The sequence below is a fragment of the Mercenaria mercenaria genome, chromosome 10 (genome assembly GCF_021730395.1).
Source record: "Mercenaria mercenaria strain notata chromosome 10, MADL_Memer_1, whole genome shotgun sequence".
Lineage (NCBI taxonomy): Eukaryota > Metazoa > Mollusca > Bivalvia > Venerida > Veneridae > Mercenaria > Mercenaria mercenaria.
Window position 1 is genome coordinate 36,983,159 of NC_069370.1, and position 24,491 is coordinate 37,007,649.

General features: G+C 33.4%; 1 protein-coding gene across 1 annotated transcript in view; it reads right to left on the reverse strand.

Moving 5' to 3' along the window:
* The window catches only part of LOC123560806 (fibrocystin-L-like), a 121,317-nt gene that overhangs the window by 28,063 nt on the left and 68,763 nt on the right, over window positions 1-24,491 (reverse strand). The window contains exons 22-37 of the mRNA XM_045352964.2: window positions 21,955-22,108; window positions 20,559-20,825; window positions 20,084-20,208; window positions 19,518-19,647; window positions 15,954-16,134; window positions 15,440-15,690; window positions 14,994-15,179; window positions 13,096-14,571; window positions 8,939-9,145; window positions 7,457-7,825; window positions 5,820-7,288; window positions 5,393-5,555; window positions 4,889-5,143; window positions 4,221-4,478; window positions 2,858-3,106; window positions 1,265-1,435 (exon numbers count right to left, since the gene is read on the reverse strand). Of these exons, the coding sequence (XP_045208899.2) occupies window positions 1,265-1,435; window positions 2,858-3,106; window positions 4,221-4,478; window positions 4,889-5,143; window positions 5,393-5,555; window positions 5,820-7,288; window positions 7,457-7,825; window positions 8,939-9,145; window positions 13,096-14,571; window positions 14,994-15,179; window positions 15,440-15,690; window positions 15,954-16,134; window positions 19,518-19,647; window positions 20,084-20,208; window positions 20,559-20,825; window positions 21,955-22,108 (5,911 nt within the window). The remainder of the gene's footprint in view (window positions 1-1,264; window positions 1,436-2,857; window positions 3,107-4,220; window positions 4,479-4,888; window positions 5,144-5,392; window positions 5,556-5,819; window positions 7,289-7,456; window positions 7,826-8,938; window positions 9,146-13,095; window positions 14,572-14,993; window positions 15,180-15,439; window positions 15,691-15,953; window positions 16,135-19,517; window positions 19,648-20,083; window positions 20,209-20,558; window positions 20,826-21,954; window positions 22,109-24,491) is intronic.

Below are 24,491 nucleotides of genomic sequence, written 5' to 3' on the forward strand. Positions count from 1 at the left end.
ACTATTTTTTTTATTTTCTTTTATCCTATGGGGTCAAATACAGGGGTCTGTATTCATTAGAAATACATGCATTTCAGACAGAAAAAGGTTTATAATGAATTAATAGAATACATAATGCAAAAGTTATTGCATCGTATGATTAAAATAATAATTCTAAGTATATACTGAAATGGTATTTTAATGAATATATAAAGTTCAATAATTTGTTACGAAAGCTTAATGAAAAATTGCTCGCAGGTGAAATCAAAATTTACACAAGATCAGTGTCGTAGATATCGGGCTATTTAGGATTTAGAAGTTAACTATAAGTACAAAAAATAAAGATTATTTTGAATATCTTCATCAGAACCTGCTTTTAGATATGCTTTACAGATTGAATTTTATAGCTGAAGTTGGGTGTTTTTTTTAAATATTATTATGCAAAAATGTATTTTGTTATTCTGTAATTCAGAATGACGAGACATAAACCCAAATCCCTACAAAAAGTCGAGCGTGCGTATGCTCCTGACATGAAGTTTATCGGATTCTCTTTTTGAGCAACATTGCGAATTATTGTTGGAAATATAAATATATTTAACATGGCAAGTCACATATGATAAGAAACAGTCCTTTAAAATCATAAAGATGAAATTTTTGCTTTGCATTTTTTGAGTATGAATGAGTGTATAAGTTATGAACCGACTAACTTAAATCATAATAGGAATGTAAGTTAATCGCATTTTCTCAGATATATTTTACTGACCAAACTTAAGTGTCTACCTTTGTATTGTTCAATGACGTAAAGCATTAGAGAACAGACACGCAAATGCCTAACTGACATTTTAATTCATTTACCTGTGATAAACATGATCGAAAGGCGAGTTCTACTTATAAAACCAATATGTGACAGGTTATCGAAATATCTAAAAAATGTATAATGCTGACACTAAAATCTGTATATTTGATATTTTATTTCATGTTCGTTTCAATGTTTGTAATATTGAACTGACATGACTGAAGATATTACTCTGTGAAAATTATATCATGGCTGATAGATACGTTCTAGTCATTTTCATTTCGCGGAAATTATGAATGCCAAGTAAATTGTAAAATTGTTAAAAAGTAGTAAGAGATATTATGCAGACATGGAATACTTCTTATCACACATAACTGCCTTATTCGTAAACTGACAAAACTAACATTGGGCAAGGATACTTGGAAATCGCTCACAATGTTAAAAGATTCGGAGAAAGAAAAACATAGAAACGAGTGAAGATTCAAATACCCGTATATGGTCGTCCTGTATGAACTATATTTCCAACGTACACCCGAGCTCCAAATGATTCTTCATACGTTGTTTTGTCATCTTTAGCCATGATTTTTATGTTTCTTGTAAGAAGTCCAACAGATGCTCCAAGTGAAACATTTCTTCCATCAGAAAGAATTTCGGCATGCACTTGGAAAACAAGTAAATTATTAGTTAAAATTAAGGTCTAATGTAAATTAACAAGTGTCTGATTATCATACTGTGTCTGAAAAACTTACTAAATAAATATAGTTTTTCATACTATTATGTAGAATTATTTAAACATTACATACAGTTGAACCTGATTTAGCTACCATTGCTTTAAACAGCCAACTGACTTAAGCAGCCGGTCAACCCGAATTGTTTGTGTCTGTTTTAATGTCAACTTTATTCAAGTAGGCATCAATATTGTGCCACTTCCTTGATTTGCTGCTGAAAACAAGAATAAATATATACAGCATTGAATTGAAACAAGAAAATGCAGAAGTATATAAGTAATGATGAGACTAAATGTCCTAGGCAATATAATTAGCTTATATAGTTTAATTCGATGTAAGACCACAGCGTGGCAAGTTAAGTTTGAATTCATGCGTTTTCACTTCAATGCAATATGTCTGATGTTGTACGCGTCAACGAATAAGTCCAATTTCCCCAACCACTTGCAAATGACTGCATACCTGGTAATTCTTTTTCTTAGCCTAACTTAGTAATTGTTATTCTGAGATTTGTATGGATAGTCAATGAAATTCTGAATAATTACAAAGGTAAAATAAAGGTGAATAAAACATGATCGAAATCGCTCCGTACTAAACATCATTGTTGTTACTACTATTACTTGTTCTCTGGAGTCGCGGAGTCTATTCAAGATTACTTTACTAGAATACCACTGAAACTAATGCTAGGGTGTGTAAGAGTGTCATGAACCGTCTAACTTCCAGCATCCTTTTAATCATTTTGATAAATTGAGTTCTATGATTCTAAAGGACGTTGATTAGAAAGCCGGTTCTTGGGGATATTGGTGTTACTGCACATGCAAAAGCATCTTATACGTTTATAAATTTTGTCCTTGTTTTGTTTGGGTGTGTTTTGAGCTTCATAGAAATTTCTACTCGATTTGTTTATTATCATCACCAGCAATCTTACGCCACAAGTGGTGTAGTAAAAGACCACCCTGTTCTTTGACTCAGTGCTGGTATTTTCTGGTATATATGGATCTTGAAATTGAGTCAATGTTATTTTCATTTATGAAAGACATCCGGTTAATTTTGGATGAAAGAGAACAAGAAATGTCGCGCATTCCATTACATACGTGTAAACTATATCAAACCTAGTTTGTTAACACTTTCCTTGTTTGTACCTAATCTTTCAAAGGAGTTTTTAGATTAAATTTTACTTATAAATCTTAGGAGACGAACGGTGGTCGTCAAAATTATCTTCGTACCTTGACTCCCAGTGGTGTTCTTATTTTCCGTTCATCTGGAATCATGGGATCAGTTTAATGTTACTTTCCCATAAAGCTCGATAAACGTACAATCTATATCAAATAAAATACAATAAACTTTGATTCCTTACCAATATGTTTATAACGTAACGAGTCATTAAGTGTTAAAGTAACATTGTCCTGGTCAACAGAAACAATTCTCAAAGTCTCAATTTGGTGTGGATCAAAGCTGGTATGACCAATAACAATCTCATTTCCAGTTGCCCATTGGACAGGGTCTTTCAGCTTTATTTGTCTCGACCCTTTATGTACTGTGGCGGCAAGTTCAGTCCATGTTATTCCTACATCCTGTCCGATGAGGTCTAACCCACCAAACACTCCTAATTTATACACAGTAAACACTTGTTAAATAAATAGATAAACAGATAAATAATGAATGTACCGAAGTTTGAATTTAAAAAATAGAAATATTTAAAGTACAAAAAGATGGAAAAGCATATGTATTTAGGATCTTTGTGACAAGGATACAAACAACGATCCTTAACAATGTATAGAAAGCGCACGTAAAAATTTACTTTCATAATTTTTATAATTTAAACTTAACACAGTTTTACGCATTAATCTTTTCAAATCGGTCACTTTTAAACAACGATTCATACTGTTTCATTTAGGTACATAATGCTGATATGTTGACTAAACATACATCATTACACACAGTTATATTTATACACAGAGAACAATAAATTGAGAAATGACACATGCATATTTATTCATCAAAACAAAAAGAAGTTGTCATGTGCTTTAATTTTTATAGCCCGATTTGCAAATTCTGGGGTTTAGGTCTATTTCTATTTCCAAAATGCGCCAAAATCGTATTTTGGTGCTACTTTTTTTGAGTATAAGAAATGTCCAAATTTAGAGTTTAATGAAATTTTAGATAGTTGTAAAAATACCTACTTTCAATGTTAAGGTCCATGCGGTTAAATTTTTACAATTGTTGTACAATATGAGTTGGAGTCCTCACATCGCGTCTTAGTTAATGTTTTTATTTTGAATTATGTTACCTATCTATTGTTTAAATAAGTTTTAAGAAATGCGATACCACTGACTGTTTAACACTTAATTCACTGGATCAAATAATTACCGGAAACATTTATGCTACCTATATAACGGCTAACAGACATTATTAAAGGTTTTCCGGATAAATAACGTTACGCAATCACTTCCGGTTACTCAAATGCGCAGATGCATCTAAATTATTTGCAAAATTACAGCACTTGACATTTATAAAAAACAGACGTTCCTTAAATTCTGACTGCATTCTACACAATTAATTTAATACGAATGCAGATCTCATCTATAATGCTTGCTATTTGATATCAAACACCCACTATGGTTTTTAACATTATTGTATGAGTAAATGCTAAGTCACACCACTAAACCTTAGTTAACATATCAAACACACTTGAACATAAAAAATATAACAGCTTATACCAATGGATTTAGGTCCGATTTCATGTCCATCTCCTAGATCAAAACGTAATGACGATTTATTTCCTCGAAGGGTTATTCTTGCAAGTGCATCGAATGGATCATGTAGCCATCCCATTATCAACCGTCCTCCTTTAATTATTATGAAATCCGCTTCGATGTTAAAGACAGCGCCTGGAATGTCTGAAAATTCGAGCACTCCTTCCAGTAGTAGTGTACCCAGTTTGTTAACTTCTGTTTTGTTTACTACCACCCAAGTATCTATCAAAATACAAAGAGGTATAACTACATCAATGATTCATTTTGTTTTTGTTGAATTATCCCTTAATTTCAAATATTTCAACAGAAAGATTAATTACTGTCATACAATTTCATTTGACAAGATAACTTCAATTCAACTTTGGGCAATGTTACCAAAATCTATCTGTCACTATGGTTTTGGCATTTTGAGACTACCGGGCAGTAAATGGGGATGACATAATAGCAGTTTAGACGTCAAGTCAGAAATAAATCATAAATATGACATGGTTTTATACATCGTGATATTAAAGTAACATCTACTGAATAATTAAAACAGATATCTTTTATCAAGATCTGTGGCAGCGAACATTACAATATTTCAATCACTAATGTCCCGCTAGTCATCTTAGAAAATAGGTCATGTTACTTACTAAATAATATTCTGACATCATCATAGTCTTGTGGTATTTCTGTTCCTATTTCACCAACGTTGGTAATATAGCCATCTGATGTAAGATTCCATATTGTTCTATCATGCCAATACTGGAAACTAAAAGGCCTACTGTTGTCAGGAGCGACGGTGTTTGGGTCTGGCGGTGGAATGCAGTCTTTGAAGAGACATTTCAAGACATGTAAAGAGAATGGTATATCATATGATCTTTCTAAGTTTGTCCGGCTAGCTTTTACTGAAAAAAAGATACAAGAAGGGTTAATCAATGGCAAACTACTTTAATTGGGACATTACACAAATGTGTTTTAAAGAAGCTATCAATAACAAGAACAACGAATAATTTCGGATATCACTGTAATGGAGTTATGTCTTTTTCATGTGAAAGCAAATTTCAAGTATATTAATTTTGAACCTCAATGAAAGAGATTTTTTTTTTATTAACTTCTGGTTATGATTAAAAGAGAAAAAGCAAATTGTTCATTACCCGGGAATGTTATTTCTTTGTCCATATTATTCCACATCCAATCGCCTGTCTCAGCAACCGTTATGTTGATGGTATCAACAGTCATATTGGTTTCTATATTGTTAACTGAGAATTTATCAGGAAGATCATTCACCTTGATGTTATAGATGATGTATTCCGCAAACTTAAAAAAATGCATGTTATCAAATAACATTTAACGTTTTTTTCTTGATGTGCTTCTTGTATAGCTCAGTTCAATATATTAAAGAAAGTAGATGTGCTAAAATAGTTTTCAAGTTTTCATTTAACTTTAAAAGTACTGATTTTGAGTGTCCCAAATACTTAAAATTATGTAATGCAACTTGATGTGCGTACTTGTTTGGTGCATTGGACGTTTTGTGCTTTTTATTTGTGGTATGACTTGTTAATAAAAATACTTTCAACAAACCTTAAAATCATACAGCATTCCTGAGAAACTAAGATTATTTCGTCTTTCCTCAGGCTCGAAGTGAATCTCATACGTACTTCCATCAAGTAAAGCGCACGTCCAGCCATAATCGTGAGTTAATCGATATTTTGCGTATCGGACGGAGCTATTTCCATATTCATTGGCGATGATAAAATTATTTCCTCTCAAACGAGCACTACTACTAAAAGAAAATCTGTGCCATTTATGTTGAGGAGGGCACATGCTAGCATGAATTCCAGCGCTAAAGTCAGGTGATAATTCACAGTCATATGGAAGACTTCCAGACGCAGGCAAGATTGTCCAATTTGCAGATTTTCCTGTGGCTGTTCCATCCATGTCAAAGATAACAGCTTCCCATTCCCATTCAAATGACACTTTATTGGGAGCATCGATAAATTTAAGGTCATCAGTGTAGTATGTATAACCCCCGCACATCCATGAACATTCTCTTAGTTTTGCCCATCGTAATGCTGCACAACTAGAGTTAACAAAATTTATAAATGTTACATTTGAGATCCTGAAACCTCTACCGTGTGGCAAGATCGAACCGGCTCTAGTACAACCTTGTACCGCACTTGGTAAGACACGTGTTGTTCCGGCAATCAAGCTGTGTTTGAGTATGGGCGAATCTTCTTCGTAACCGGGCACGTCATAAAACATTCTGCTCTCGTAACCAGCTACTTTGTTTTGTACAAGAGCAATGTTTATAAAATGCATTGGCCAAGAGTTGACTACCTGGATGCCGATTTCATTATTCCATGCAAAAAAATTTTCTACACGCGCTGGCACTACACCTGCATTTCTAGGAAAGTAATCTTTAAATATCCAAAGACCATACTTTCCAAATGAGTGTGCAGAGTTATTTCTAAAAACTGTTAATGGAACTTGTGATGGATTAACTGAGTTTGTAGAAGAAGGTCCAGTTGAATATGGTTTAATTCTGTATGTATAACCATAATGAGTCCCACCAGCCGCGGCATTATGTTGTAAAATGTTGTCCGGATTTGTTATCCAGAATGAGGCTGGGGTGATATCGTCTTGAAAAAAGCATGCACTACCTCTAACAAGTATTGCTAAGTTGTACTGTAAGATATTTCCTGTCTCGGTACCGTCTTCTAAGAAAATTCCCCCTCCCAAAACGTTATAAATAACAGTTTTCTCGACAACTAAATTGTTTGAACCTTGAATGTTTATTGCCCTGTTGAATGTTTCATGCACACTGCACCCTCTCAAGTAACTTGTGGACATCTTACCATTTAAGTGGAAAAATACTGGATGTCTACCTTGTCTATTTGCTTGTCCAGCAAATGTTATTTCAGTATATGATATTCGAACTCGAGCCAAAAGTGAGTTATACTCTGTATGAACAATAATAGTCGCTCCGAATTGACTACTTCCTGTTACATCTTCGACTCTTCCATGGAAACATGTCTGGGTTTGGAACACATCTGTATGATCAAATTACAACTTTAATAAACAGAATAAATTACTACATTAATAAAAAGAAGGTTTACAAAAATTTGTTTTAACAATAATATAAGAACAGAACGTGTGATAGTGGTATTCGTTAAGAGTTTTCTTTAAAAAACACTATATTGCAGTAACAAATGATATACCAATATGTTCTCCTGGCATGCACTTATTTGCTTCTCCAGTCCACTGCGAATTATTGTTGCCTCTAACAACAATGTTATGAGTCAAAAGCCCAACTTCGGCTCTTATCTGAACTAGAGTGGTATTGAAGTTTTCTTCAGCACCGATGTGTTTTGCACGAAGAGGCGAATCTAAAGTTACTGTCCTCTTGTCCTCAGATATTTCAGTTATAATCTTCTTTTCGTTTTCAGTCTGTGACTTATGGTGACCAGAACTAGAAATAGCAATTTCATCTCCAGTATGCCAATCCACAGGATCTACCAAATGTAGCATATTGTCACCTTCTGATGCAGTTGTAGATAGACGTGTCCATGTGATGGGCACAGGGCATCCTATTTAAAACAAAGAAACTGAACGTTTACCCGGAGGTCAATATCATGAATTGTTATTCATTTATGCTTCAGAAAGGTAATTTGACGAACAGATTTCATATTTGAGCTCAATTTTAGAGCTTGATTTTTGTCATAAAGACCCTGCTTTGTATGCTCTGCACATCGTGTCATTGCCATCTACCTGTATGCCAGGTTTAAAACAATACCTTGAACAACTATTAATTTATGTTCAAGACACATAATATGACGGACGTACAGACACACGTGTCATCATATAATACGTCAAGTTTTTCCAAAATAGGCGTGTAAAAATGTTTTACAGTCTTATCAAAAATACACACTTTTGAACGCCATATCGATATCTTTGTCAATATCTTTCATATACTTTTTGAAGTGTTAGGAAAAATCATGTAAAATTCAACAAATTGAGAGATGCAGTGATATCATTTAGTCAATATCAACGACTTTAACCTAGTCCCACAGAAACACAAATATTTCTTTTTTTCAATTTGAAAACAGTAAAAGTTCGTTATGTTGCAAGAAAAATTTAACAAAAACAAAATAATATTTTTATCCGGTCACATTTTGGGAATAAATTTAAATTTGGTTTCATATTTGGCCATATATCAGCAAAAAGTGAATATCTTCTAGTCCATGGCTTATATTTATTCGTTTTAATAAAAATGTGTAGAGGTAAAATTAATGAAATAATATCTTTGCACAATTTGATAATGTTGACATTAATGGAAATTTGGCAGATAGCGGTATTCCTTGTAATTTTAATGAGTAATGTACTGTATTTGTAAATTTTCCACGAGTCATAGCTCCTAAACCAGACATCGTGCACCGTCCCTAAAATATGTCAATGATGCATTTCAGTACGTACCGACCAGATCATTAGAAAACTGTAGGACTGGCTTTCGACATTAATTTAGGACAGAAAGACAAACAAACAGAATAATGAATTTAATTGCCCTATAAAACAGAGGATAATAAGGACAGTTTGCAATAATTTCATGATAGAGCAAATAGCTATATAATCAGGTAAAAGTAGTTCTATAACTGATAATTATTACATTAATTAATAGAAAAATCAATAAGCATTTAAGGTACCATGCATATCTAAAGTTCCATTTCTTACAGCTAGTACTTTAGTGCCGTAGATTGGAAGTTCTTTACTTCTTAAGTGACCATGAAGCGTTACTTTAGCTTTGTTCTTGAAAGGCTGGTCCTCTGTACCAATTTGTAACACTCCACCATCTGTTATCAGGATGATGTTGGACTGCAGTTCTAAATCTTTCTCATCAAAAATAAGCTTACCTATATATATAAAGACATTATAGAGCTTTCATTCATTATTTATATATGAAACAGATAATATATGTTATTATTAAGAAGTCTACGTAATTGTGAAACACTTTTGCCTTGTAACATTTTATCGCTAATTGATGGATCCGATCTGTCAATCAAACCAATAATATTGACCAATAAGATAAGGCGTTATCCGTCGATCGGTAGACTTTGTTGCTAAGGCTCTACTTGTGATTGACACCGATGAGACACTCGATTTGTTTCCTTTTGTCGATCGATTGTCGGCGATAACCGTGATACCTACTGCAAAAGTTTAACTTTTTCCAAAAAGCTGCAAAAATAAAATGTATTTAATAATTCTTTGCTTTTTCAAACCACGGGACATTCCTTCACAAGGTATACATAAATATTGCAGAATTTCCACACCTACAACGATGTTGTAGCTACCAGTATCAGTCGAGTCTCCAGAAGAATACAACATATTAAAAATAAAATACATTGTTTTTAATTTACATTTAAATAAAATACTGGTACGTATTCGCAAATATAGAAATGAATGAAATTTTGAATAATAATATACCGGTTGCGTTAAAGCAAGCATAATCATGCACAAACATATAGAATTTACAACGCGCAGTGTTATTCAGTGAAATCAACAGATTAAACTTTATTTTATTTATAGACATTTTCGTTGTATCGTGATTTCTTTTTATTGTATGTATCATATTTTATACCAATAGTCTGTGAACATTTTGTGTTGTCCCAAAATAAACAAATTCATCAAAGTCTACGACTTTCATACTTATGAAGACCTTATTAGCACCAACATTTACCGGCTACATTTCATCACTTTTCTTCATGGAGTTAATATAACCTTAAGTATAATTATTAAATGATTCATTTAGCACGTGATCCGACAGGTTTTTGATCTTTGTACAGTAATGAATAGAAGATTTAGATACTTTATAAAAAGAATCCGTCATAGCGGTATAATGTATATCCGCCATTTTGGAGACAGCTTGTGAGACATAGTAACAATATCCAAGGGGGACGTTCCTTATCAGAAAAATCGGATCTATCCATTATTTCCGTTTGAATTTACATTTAGACAAGTACACAGTCCATATGTATAAAACAATTTTTGCGAAAGACTGCAGATTAGTGTAAAACTAACGCTTTGCTGTTGAATTTCTCCTATGCTAGGGTGGAAAGAAAGAAAGCTTTCCATTTCTATATTTTAAGGAGGTAGTGCTTTTCGAGATATTCAATATGAACATAATGTTTTACCTTGAATTAATAACACACTCAAAACTGGTGTATTAATATCAAGTAGTAGTGTCATGCCAGAAGGTATGACGACAAATTCTCCAGTCTTTGGCAGAGGACCGCCACCCCATGTAAAGACAGATGACCATATGTCAATATACTGGAATTTCGCATCACCGTTTGTAATCTTAAATAAATAGATTTTAACTACAATTAAGAAATAATTTCAATACCATGTGTTTGCATTCCATTTTATCCTTTTAAAATGAAATATGCTTATCTTTGTACGTGTATGACCTGTTTCAAAAAATATACGTATAAATGCAAAATTAACATGCAAAAATAAAAATTAAATATATCTTGTCTTTGATTGTTTAAAGCGTACCTCTCCGGCAATGCCATATTCGGAAATATAAATCTGGACTGTTGTCTCCACAGATCTGAAGTGTGGTCCAGTTAAACATTCTATACTTGTGTCCGTAATGTTTGTAATGTTGCAAAGTACTCCATCAATTTGAACAGAAATCACGTCTGTCACTGATCTGTAAAACAACCATATAACCACATGAATGTATATGTAAACAAGTACACGTTGTTTGGAAATTGCTTCGACAATGCATCTTAAGAAAGCTATAATCTTGTTTTCGAAAACAAGCATCCTTGTCATATTTGTAAACTTTTACCCAAATCCCGTGCCAGTGATCGTAAGTTTCGTGCCACCTCCTGTTCCACCCCTTTTAGGTCTGACATCCGATATAGAAGGTGTAAGCGTAGCATTGTACGTATAAGATTTAGGCAACCTTCTTCGTAATCCATTCAAAACAATGTCAACATCACATACATGCGCTGCGAAGATACAATGTAAATTATTTCAGCGTGATAATTGAATATATTGAAATATAACAAATTAAACGCTGTTAACTTTTATTAAGAGAAACAATTAGCTTGATCTAGAGACCATGTCTGTTGAGAGACAACTTCCTACAGTTTGTATTTGTATTGTTACAGAAGGCAAGAGGGCCATGATGACCTCGATCGCTCACCTAAGTAATATGGGCTACATGTTTACAAATGTCAAACTAATCCTAAATTATGAAGTAAACGTAGGTCAGTAGGTCAAATTCATGGCCACTGAAAGTCAGTTTTAAAATTTGTGTGCAAAACTGTACATTTCATTCAAATTTCAAGACTGTATCTTAAAAGCAAGAAAGTAGGAATCATTCATGGAAACTGAGTCAGTTTTAACATCGGTGTGCGAAACAGTACCATAAACGAAGTATCTGTATATCTGCAAAATCCGAAATAGCAAATATTGGCTCTTTAAAGGGGCATTACTCTGGAACCCATGATAATATCTGACCAGTTTATGAAAGAAAACGAGATATTATGCCAGTACAAGTTGCTTGCAAGTTTGATTAAAGTTGATGGCAAATGTAGTCTCTATCGTGTTCAGTGTTCACAAGACAAAAATATCAATTTTGCCCTTTAATTGGTTATAACTTTGGTACCCATGGTGGGATCTGTCCAGGTTTCAACAGAAAGCAAGATATATAACGCTAATACAACTTGTGTGCAATTTTGATAAGTTTGCTTTTCTTATTCTATTTTTTCATTTTTTGGTTAAACGCCGTTTTCAACAGTATTTCAGTCAGGTATCGGCGGGAAATAAACTAAACCAGTATTCATGGATTCTGTACCAGTACAAACCCGCAAGTAACTGCCAACCTATCCACATGAACCAGAGGTGGAGAACTAATGATTTCAGACACAATGTCGTTTATCATATAGTTGGTTTAAAAAATGAGAACTGCGTCATTACACATCTTGCTTTTCAAAAATCATATGTTTTTCAACGTAACACTAGTGTAAATTAATTTTGTGACAAAGCGCTTCGTTATAAATAATTTTGAAAACAAAAGCCAATTTTTCATGTGTTTTTATACCTGGTTATTCGGATGTATATTTAACAGTGACTAAGATTTCCATGGTTCATATGACTTTTTTTAGCTGCTTAGACATCAGCCCATTAAAGAAAATAAATTAACAAGTTTTCATTAACTTCAGACATTTCTGAAAATCCATGACCAATGTGCTATGTAAATCTTACATACCCCAGTTACCTCATATTGAAGACATGAAATAAAAAGAAAGTCTTTTAAGTCGACTGTTGTATTAATCATTCATAAATAATATGTAATAATGAAAGTGAGTATAACATTATGGTATTTGTATTATACACAACCTTTGTATGCGGACGTTTCACATGAATATGTCGAAAATGTAACTTCAATCTTCTCGCAAATTTGTCCGCAAATAGTTACTACTGCCAGCTCGTCAAAACCACTTCCTGTTATGACAACTGATTGCCCTCCGGCTATACTTCCTAACAAAGATAGCATACTTCGAAAGTTATATTCAGTTTCGTTTTAAGTACATTATGGCAACACAAAATACACATTTTTAAAATGGGCACAAAATATTGACTGACATATTTAGAACAATATTATTAGTCTGTTATTGAATTTCAGAGGAGGGAGGACTATATTATGCTGAAATAGTACTGACATGATAGCAAGATTTTATTTATCATTATGAGAAATTTTGAATCCTTATCATCACAAATTTTACTCATATAACGTCACAATGAATATAAAACTGATACCAAATTATTATAACTTGATTAATCAACTGACCCTGTGAAGGAGCAATGCTCAAAATACTGAGCCCATACTCAAAGAATACATCCGTGTTTGATATTCCAAGATTAGTAACTTTGACCAACACTGGAGCTTGACCCGTCGGATGCATTCCAACAGTACACGATAGTTGAACGTCTTCACCGGAGATAAAGTCGCATATTGACTGACCGATGAAAACTGTCACGTAAGTGCCACTCAGATGTGAGCCATATATTGTAAGTATATCCCCAGGATAGCCGGACTTTGGTTCAACAGCAACAACGGCAGGTGTCGAATCATTTGCATAAGAGTATGTTCCATACGATGCAGAAAATCCAGCCGAATTCATAACAACGTTTAATGTACCTGCATTGTTAGGACGCGTTACACAAATAACGTTTGAGGGTATAATAGATTCAATATCACAAGGGACAAAGCCAACTAAAACAGTGGTGTAATTTACGGTAAAACCATTCCCTTCAATATTGAGAACTGTTCCACCGTAAATACTACCAGATAAAGGTTGCACCTTGCTGATAGATAAAAGTCCGTTTACAATCAAAGAGCCCACTGCTTTACCTAAACCGTTAATTCTTACAACAATTTCGTTTGGCCCCACTTGTATGCTATTTATGACAACTAGTAAGTAGGTGTTGCCAGCCTCAATCACGTCTGCCGATATCCCACTAAAAGTAACCTCAACATCTGATGTAATATTTCCAAGCAAAGTTCCATTAATGTAAAATTCAGTTACTTCGGACATTGTTGTCGGATTTATAGCATACACTCTAGGTGTTAGTATATCTTTATATGAGAAAAGACAGGACGAAGTAGATTCCAATTCGCATTCAGCCTGAAGTGGACTGTTATTTACAAATGTAAACACCTCGACGGCTTTTGAATCTTCGGTATTAGACGGTGGCGAATAACACAGAATATTGGTAAAAGATGATTCAATCACGTCACAAACGTATCCACCAACCATCACCAGTGGGAATTGTCCGAAACCGAAACCTTTAATAGTTAATTTTGTACCACCAGCTAATGACCCGTTTAGAGGCTTTATTTCTTCAATGTTTGGAAGAAGAGCAAATCCCCGATCAACCGCATCGCGAATGTTAATCCGAGCTAAACCTCTGTTGTAAACGTTAACCTTTAACTGATGTAGAACACCAGATGGTGGTTCTAACGTTCTCAGAAGGTTGCAAATTATAAAATTATCTTTTGATGTGGTTATTTTACATTCAAAAATGTCAAAATAAACTTCATTTTTTTCATTCGTTGCTGCAAAACCTTCACCTGCTATTATGATGTTTGTCTGTATTGTCCCGTTATTGGTACTTAACATGTTGACAACTGGCGTTTCGTATTGACAAAACTTAAACTGGAAATTGTAAGAGGTTTCTTCAAGAGTTTGTGTTTCATCATCATCGTCTGTAATTCTTGAATCGGATACGCATAGTGTTTCATTCGCTCCATCTAACGGACCACCTGAAGAGGTTGAAAGATACGTTTAAATATTTTGGTTTATTTATGCATTCAATGATGTCATCAGTAAAACAAGCAAAAGTGATATGCCTTTACCTTCAAGAATATGCAGCGCCTCCTTGTTTTCAACTTTCATACTGATCTGTTCAACCGTTGAATTCGAACGCACAACTTCTATTGTTCCAAAGTAGTGTTTAATTTCCCATTCATCAACAAATCCACTCCAAACATAATAATAACCAGCCTTTGTAAACCGATGTACGTAATTACCTTAAATAAAGATAAGTTTCCATGTCGTTAATGTCAGTCTCAAAATGTCAAAACTTTATCAGACAGATACTCGAGTGAACAGTACAAGCGAAATGTCCATGACGTATATGAAGTAAAAAACAGTGATTACACATATATATACAATTGCTTTATACCGTTTCGACTTGGTTTCCCGCTGTTAAATCCACCAAGTGACTGTTCAAAGGAATTCGGACTGTCTACTTCAATGATGGAGTGTGCAATACCAATGACGAACTCAGGAGTTTCCCATGACCACTGCACATAATCCCCTTCCTTTATAACAATATAAGGCTTATCATACGCATAGTAGTCACCAAATGCTGAAACAGAGATGATATAAATTTTCTTACGATTTTATCGAACATAGCATGATTGAACATTTTGTTTTATCCTAGATATCATTTTCTTATTTCAACGGTAATCAAATATCGATGGCTTATATCTTGATCTAGGCATTTGCTTGCGAAATGAATCTGAAGCAATTATCGCTATATTGTTTTGAATATGTAAAGTCTGTCCGTTCGACTTCAATTGGCACATTTGGAGACATATATAACGCTTTGTATTTCAAATCACTTACCACGATCAACACCTTTGTTTGTCACAAGATGAACACTTCCAGTGTCGCCTACAGTACACGTAGCTTGTGTGTCGCTAAGTGTGTCAATAGGACAAGCAATGTTTCCTACTTTGACTTTCACAACATCAACATTAATACCAAACCCTTGCCCTTTTATGGTAAGCTGAGTTCCACCAAATACTGATCCTTGGCACGGGTTTACACTGGTTATACTCATTTCAACATTTACAGTTGGAAGCAGTAGATTTGTACTAGTAAAACAATAACATTTGATTTAAACAGTAATGGTGAAGCATACAAATGTAGTGTACTATAGTTCAACGTAAACATACGTGAGACATACAAAATCTCAAATAAAATAAGCTCTAGTGAGCGTTTCATTTTGATAAGATTTAAACTCTGGATATAATAGTTACGCGTGAAAATCAAGCAGAATGTTATAGATTATCAAAATGTTTGAAAAAATTGCTACCTTCAGTAGAAACACTATAATGAACAATAAAAGGAATCATACGAGTTTACGGCAAATCCTGCAGCAGTCTCTATCATTAATTCATGAACACCTGGATCAATGTTGGACACTGATATTTCAATTTCTGTGTCAGACCAAGAAATAATTGTTACTTCCTCATTTCCAATAGACACAGTACCAGGGTTAGATGTAAATGAGAATCCAGTAATTATCAGTGAATCACCTATAAGATAGAAAATGTATTACAAAGTATTGGTGCTGCATGCCATGTGAATGTTAGTATCACTTATTTCACTCATAAGGTTTCATTTTTCCAAAAGAAAATGTCTGTGTCATCATACTTTTTAAGCCGAAATTTAAGGTAAGGCTGAAAAAATTTGTGTTGATTAAAACTATTGTAATATTTGTTGCAATGAACAATGTGATTCAGTTAATGAAAATCATTCAAACCGTAAAAGCATCGATTTCAAATTGTGCGTTTCACCCTTCAAATAAATCTTAAAGCGACTTATCTTACCCTTGATGTCGCCACAGGTACTTTTATTTGTTTATGTTAGATAAAAAGAAAGGGAAAGCTGGGCCTTTTCAAACTTAGATCTAATAAATTCAAGTTCATACAAATATTTCCGAGACAAAGAAAATTTGAAAAGGGCACGTTAAATATCAGTTTTAAAAAATCGCAGCTTTTAGAGGCGCGGTATGTCTCTTCAAATGTTTTAGATTAAGCATTACGGCTGATAATTTTTGGACAACACCATTTTATCAAAGGTTCATTGATTATTAATATTGATGCAACCTCACATCAGTTAAGTGAACAGCTCCAAAGTTTGCAAGTAATAAACATATATTGAATAATTAATGGTTAATATACAACGCTATCAGAGGAGTAGGTTACCTTTTCATCTTTCAACTTATATGCTAAACGGTTAAACTCTTAAGAGATGTTTGTGCTAATGAAAGTTCCAAGGTGATGTCCAAGTGTTTGACATATGACATTTTATTCCTCGTTGTATATTCGTAAAAGTATGTCTATATATTTTTGTGAATGATTTAATATGCTTTTATCCAGGCGCACACAGTGGTATGGTTTCTTATCAAGCAACTATATGGTAATATACTGTATGTTGTTTGCTTCTTGTTTTATACTGGTACTATAGTGTGAATTTGTGAATAGTTCTGTCACCGGAATTAAAAGAAATTTCTTGAATTTCGGAAAACTAAGACATAGTATGTTTTGATAAAAGCAATATTCTTTTCCTCAAAACAGAATCAGATATTAAGTTCAAATGTATCGTATGTTGAAAAGTGATATCAATATATCTCTTTAAACATATAAGGGGTATCCCAGATTTACGCAGTCTTTTGCTGCAATTTTTTTTCACGAACTTATTTCAATAACATTTGCTAGGAACACTACTCAGCCTATTGCCTATCAGAATTTATCATTTCAAATGGTTGAAATTTGTTTTTTCCATGTAACAATAGTAACTAGCCATTGCATAGGCGAGGCAGGTCAGATTATGATAGGTTTTATAGGACTGTACCGCTCATATACAGAGCGACGTTCAAAAGCTGTCGTAGGAAATTCTGTTAAAGGCGCTCGCTAGTTTTTCCGGACGGGTCGATATTTACCCCAACACCGTGCCAATTTGGTTGTGTTTCTAATCGATGTAGCTCACTGTAGAGTTGGAGCGGTCTTCTGCGCATGCACGGAAGTGATTATCTAATGTCAAGTACGGCAAAAATTCGCAAATTATTGTATGTTCGCATGCATTTAATGTATAATATGTATAATATACTAACTAAAGGTTAGGGTAAGTATCACCATGGTTACAAAACATATACATTTAAAGTACTTTTAGATCAAATTGCTTCAATCCGACATATACTGGAGTATGTAATTTATACCGGCGCTCCAACTCTGCATTGAGTCACAGCTGTTTCTAATCCCGTACCGTACCCAACCCTTACATCCGTATTCGTAAACTATAGATTTTGTTCGGAGAAAGGCGGAAACTTTCATCGTTCTATGCCATCAAAATGCTTCAGAAACACCTTAAAATCCGCTTATTAAGAAATCTGCCGTTTGATAATTTGATATATCTCTAAGTAATTTGCTCAAACACTGAAAAAGTATTTCGTGCCAACCTGCGTTGTATAAATGCCCGCCACACCCCACCTCGTTGTAATTTGATTTAAGCGAAATCTAATACGGTGACCTATCAATTTTCTTTTTTTTGTTTTAGATTAGGTAGACATAACCAAAGGTATGTGCAGAGTTTGATTAAATTCTATTATGTGAAACTCGATAAAATAGCAGAAGTAGCAACTTAGAATTGACAAAAATATGCAAAAATAGCCCTCGGGTGTGCTGAACAAGTATTCCTTTCTTTACAAAATCATTTTTTTCTTTTGATTTCTCTGAGCATGTTTCAAATAGATATATTGTTTTCCGTTATAAAAATGCTAAGATATCAACTTTATGCTGATTATTATACTTTACTGAAATATATTTTAGGATTATAGACATTTTGAAAAATGTTAGAAATAGCACCATATCTAGGGGCAAATTAAATTGAAACACAGCTGGTGACCTAGCATTTTATTTCATTTTTAATACATCATAACATGATCTTTTAATACAAAACATTTCATCAAAATCTATTATCGAGAAAAAAAATACGAAACTGTAGCGAGCGTCCTTAACATTTTGTTTTAAATTTTGACGTCACAGACGGTAGTTTTATATTACAAAACGTACATACTGACAAACAAATACATACATTTTCTGATTCAATCGGTTATATAATATGTAGTAATGAAAACATGGCTGCATGGTTCCGCTGGAGGTGATAAAATCTTTTATATATATCACACGGTTACTGGCAACATGACACGGATTATCTAGATTCTGCATTACTTCTATATTCATCGAGACTTTGTTGTATTGGTGGTGGTGGTGGTGGTGGTGGTGTGTGTGTATTGGGAGTAGGGGGCGGGGGGGGGGGGGTTTGGGAGGTTAGCCTCGGTAATTTTGAAGCACGGCATTTCACAAAACGTGGCACTTTGCATTTTTTGCATTTATGATGAAGTAGCAGTAATAAGCTGATGTCTCTACCAACCTAACATAAGCTAATACCTCTGCCAATCCAAAAATGAATGTAAAGTCATTTAGTTATCACATTAAACTAAAATAAGTTTAAATGACACACAGTGTTATGACTTTTCTTTCTTATTATAAGCTATTTTCTATAACTAAACATCGGAAGCAACTTTATAAATTTTTTACATTTTTATCTTAATGATCTTACAGAGATGATGACACACACACACACACACACACACAGGGACAAATAAATTGTTCAGTAAGTACTGGATACATTATCGCTGAGTTGAAGGAGTTTATCAATATTTGGAGTACCACTGGGTTCTAAACATTATTCATACTGCAAACCAAGTGTAAAACTATACTGGTATATTGCACTATGTAACACTCAAATGTTATATCAACTGATAAAAGCTAAGACTCAATAACCTTTATGCCATTTTTACATCTGCATTTCGTATTGTATAATTTTTATCTGACTAGCATGTCAAAATATGTACCTCCAATGCCAATCGTTTGTGGTGACACGCTGTCAACCATTGCAGTCAAATCAAAGGCATATGTATATCCAAAATGGGTCAGCACAGATGACTCTTGATACATTTCTAATTCAAATGTTCCATTCATGCCCTGAAATATTTTTTTCAGAATCACTTTGCATCAAATACAATGCTTTAAATAATTTTGTTTATGGAAAGAGTAAATGAAAAAGATATTTATCTGTATTTCTGAAAGAAAAAACAGGACAGGATTTCGCCCCGCCAATATTCATGTGAAAGGATCTTTGCGAAACAAAGTAATCGGATTGAAGTATTCTGGAGCTCTCGCTATACCACCTGTAAATAAGCATTTAGTGTCAAGTAAATGTACAAAGGACGAGACTTGACATAACAAAATATGTATTTCAATCGTATATTACTAGGTTTTTTTTTACATTAGAAGTATAAAACGTTCATTTGTTTATTAAATGTATTATAAAATATCCCTTTATTTGTACGAATACATGTACAATCTTGAATGAGACAGTATGAAATCACGGAAATTCTATATTCTTGTTAATCCTTACGCTATATGGGACAATGCACTGAATTTCAGTTGTCTGTGCACTTATTATATCACATCCCTGTTTGTTAATGGATACGTTTACGTCCGCCCTAAAACCAAATCCATCGATCGTAAGTCTAACGCCTCCTAAAACGAGAACATCATCACCAGATACATGATCCTAATTGTTTTTAATTACTTCCTTTTCTTTAAGAACAATTATGTCAGTCTTGTTGACAAATTTAAGAGATGTTGATAAGACATAAAACGTATTTTACTATATAATATTCAAAGCATACTTTACGCACTTCATTGTGAAAACAGAAAAAAACTCGAAACACTGAAATACCAGCTTCCTATGATTGTGTTATATCCTATACACATGATGTAATTCTTTATCAAAATAAGAAACGATTCATGATATGAACAAAAACATGGTAGTTAAGGACACAGATATTCTGATTCAAATTTATGTGAATTCAAACTTATCAAATTACCTCCTATGCCTCCAGATGTTGGGAAAATGGATAACATGTCAGCTGTATAGGTGAAGTAAACTTTTCCACTTGCATAACCTTTATCTTCTACTTTCACGAGTACAGGGAATGTGCCTGCAGGGCTATTACCAATATCACATGTAATTTTGGAATATTCCGCAGCCGTGACATCGCACTCAATGCCACCTACAGTCACATTATTCGCCCTGACGATTGCACTAAATCCAGTTCCGTATATTGATACAGTTGTTTCCAAAGCAAAGGCTCCTAAAATAAGACACACGTATGGTATATCATAATATGAAATGAAAACGTTTTCCATAATGTCATATTTAATGCCGTTTCGAAATAAATAAAAAATCTTGATTAAATGTTCTTGTGACTTCTTTTTTCAAAACACAGAACTGATCATTGGTATCGTATGTGTTGATGAAATGTATGAAGTGCATATAGAAGAACTATAACAAACCCTATGTCAGGTGTAATAGAAGTAATTGTCGGTGTTACAAAAGAATCCCACATAAAAGAACAATTCCCTGAGCACACAGATGGAACTGCATTGATATGCAGACTAACTTGAGGTGTGTTATGTATAGATGATAGCATGTCTCCAGTTAAAGGATCATAGTAAAGACCTCCGTCGGTAATTGTTTTTATAAAACAAGATGGAGACTTCCCTTGCAAATGGTCGCAATTTATCTGGAATAAACGAACGTGGTGACGTTGATGCAAAAAGCAGTTTTATCAACAAAACAACTAAACGGGATTAGATATGAAAGTTTACAGAATAAAAAATAACGCTAGACTGATTTGATTTTTATATCAACACTTATTATACGCGTAGATTCTTGTACTCAATGTATACTTTCAACAACAGTAATCAGTAATCAGACGTATCATAAGAACCCTTTTGTTGTACTAATCAGTTTTGAAAAAAGATACGTATTCTAGAATGGATTTAATAACTTTTACAAACACAAGTTTAGTATTATAAGATTTCTGAAAATTTAGTAACCGTCATTTCAGGAAGGTCTCCAGCAAGTGAAAGAAATTTAACTCCTGTTTCAATCTTGAAGCATTCAGTGTTCTTTTGTACTTCAATATCTCCTATGCCTTTTAACGTCTCCAGTTCTCGTTTGAATTCGATATCTTTCAGTGAAACATTAAGTCCTGAATAAAGATATAGTATGTTTTACCATCAGCTCATATATATCAATCAACTTACAAAACAATCACGATTGATTGATTTTTTTATTTTTTATTCCTTGCATGAGTATACACGTCTAAAGATAAATGTAAATTGCAATGACTTGTCTATCTTCTGATCTAATCAATATTGATAGTACTGTTCGCTCTCAATGAAAAGTCATCACCTTAAATAATGTAATACATATACCATATTTTTCATTTCCATTAAATGTCAAATCTACTGATCCAGATATAGGTGGTGAGGCTTCTGTCAATCTTTTAACGACAACAACAGCTGTCTGTTCTCCATCTTCAAAGAGATATTCCTTAGATATTTTCGAAACATTTGCCATTTCATCATCCTGCAAGTTAGAGAACATGTTGCATTCTATAAAGTTACACAATTGATGAGTATTTCAATAATGTAAAAGAGCAAAAAATAAAAATAAATAAATAAAAATTTCGACGCAGTATATACAAACAAAATTAACTGTATTTCACTATCAACACATTCTTCAAAGTTTTTTCTCATTTTCATCTGTATATAAAACAAGATACGCTTTATTACAATGGCGATTTCAGAGGCTCTTTGTTGGTACCCCACCTTGTACTTTTTTGACGAAACATTTACACGCAAAACTTTATTATTGATTAGTTTTTAATATCAGTCACTGAAAATAGGCATGAAAGACGATTATTTCATTATTCTTTGCAGGCATTCTTTTGCTAGTGTACCTTGACCTTTCCGTTTGCAATATCAAACAGAGGGAAGTTGTAGTCACAGTTTCCCGAAATCAGCGTCACATCATACACGCCAGTTGAAACCAATGAAATATCAACATCTGTGATTTCTTTTGTAGAAAATGCTGCTCGTAAACGGCGCAGGTTTATCTCTTAATATAAAAAAGATCTCTCTAAACGTGAATATTAACATTCTATTCTATGATAAATTGCAATACTAAAAAAAAACAGCAGCAACAAAATGTAATACATTGCAACATTCACAAAGATGTATAAGATCAACCTTCAAAAGACAGACGAACAAACGTACCCTTTATGTCTGTTGTAGTAAATTCTTGTCCAATGGAAACTGAGTCAATGTAGGTATCAGCCGAATTGCTGTAAACCGTCAACGAATCAAAACGAGGCATAATGTCAAATGGTCTTTTCTCTACAACGGCTAAGTATAGATCTATGCAAGTGTAATGCCAACTAGAGGGAGGAAATAAGGCGAATATAACTCAATTATTCATACACCATCAAAAGCTGTTGTCAATTATAATTTGTACTATTATCTAAATAATAATTGTTAATGGTTATTATCTAAGAACTGTAATACGTGAATGTTCTGCCAAAAGGACGATATTCACGATGTTATCAATATGCATCGAATTCAGTCGAATTTATCATTTTAATCAACTATGAAACTGTTATACTGGCGAGGTTTACAAATACGTTTAAATTATTTTAAGGTACCGCTGAAAATTTGAAAACCGCAATTATGTTTATTGTTTAATTTCTGTGAATATAGTGACTAATTATCAAGGTATCAAATTGATTAGAACATCTTACATTGCTGGTGTATCAACATAGAAAAAATGATCTAAAAGAAGAGAGTGCGTTTGGGGTGATCCAGTGTTTAGGTCCACAGATGTATACGTAACGTCAACTCTACTTTGCAAATATCCTTTATATGCAAAACATATCTGAAATGAAAACATCAAATGAACATATTCGCAAAGTTTCTACTGAGTGTATTTCTTGTAATATATAAGCTAACCTTATTATTTGATATATATTGGTATGGTTTACTATGTAAAATATATATTGAATGAATATGTTCAAATTTATCTAAAACAACCATTTTTGCAGCCAATTTTGGGGAACTTAAACATATAGTTATGTTGCAGATAGTCGGTACATTTTGTTTGAATATGTTCGTGTATTATTATGGTTATTGGCTAGCACAAGACAAATGATACTGATGTTCCAATGAATGTATGAGCTACCTAAATGTTTAGTAAAGTAATTTAAGATAATATTCATTTCCAATTTTGAGTTCAATGACACCTTGAACTTTGGCTTTATGACCCTAAGGAATCATCTATTCATCAAAAGTAATAATCTTGTGAGTAATAACACAAGATGTATGTAAATGCCTTGTCCAGTTTTTCAGCAGAAATTGTTTCAGTCTTAACGCCAGTATGATCCCTCTTACCTCCCGAAAATAAGAATCATTAACTGACTACAAGAAGTCATCCTACGAAGGTTGAATTCCGTGAGAAAACAACTTCTCCAGTTATTGGTGTGAAACTCGTGAACAAACATACTATAATTTACCTTACAATACAGCATCTCTTCTTCAAATACGGATACAAAGAAAAATAAATCATTAAATTGAGAAATGTACAGCCATGGTTATTAGACACGGCACTTGTTCTACACGCTCTCTATCACTGTATGAAATATGAACCAAACTCTTGCACATTTTAGGGTAATCTTAATGACAAATATTATGGTAATTGAAAAGAAATTATGCTTTGAAACGATTTAAAGGTTAAAATGTAAGAGTAAAACATGGAAAAACAGGGCAAATGTAGCCTTAATCTATGTATACAGAACATAATAGTTCGGGGTAATCTTAATGATCTTAATGACAAATATGATGGTAATTGAAAAGTAATTATGGTTTGAAACAATTAAAAAGGTTAAAGTGTAAAGGTAGATTCCCAGAAAAACAGGGCG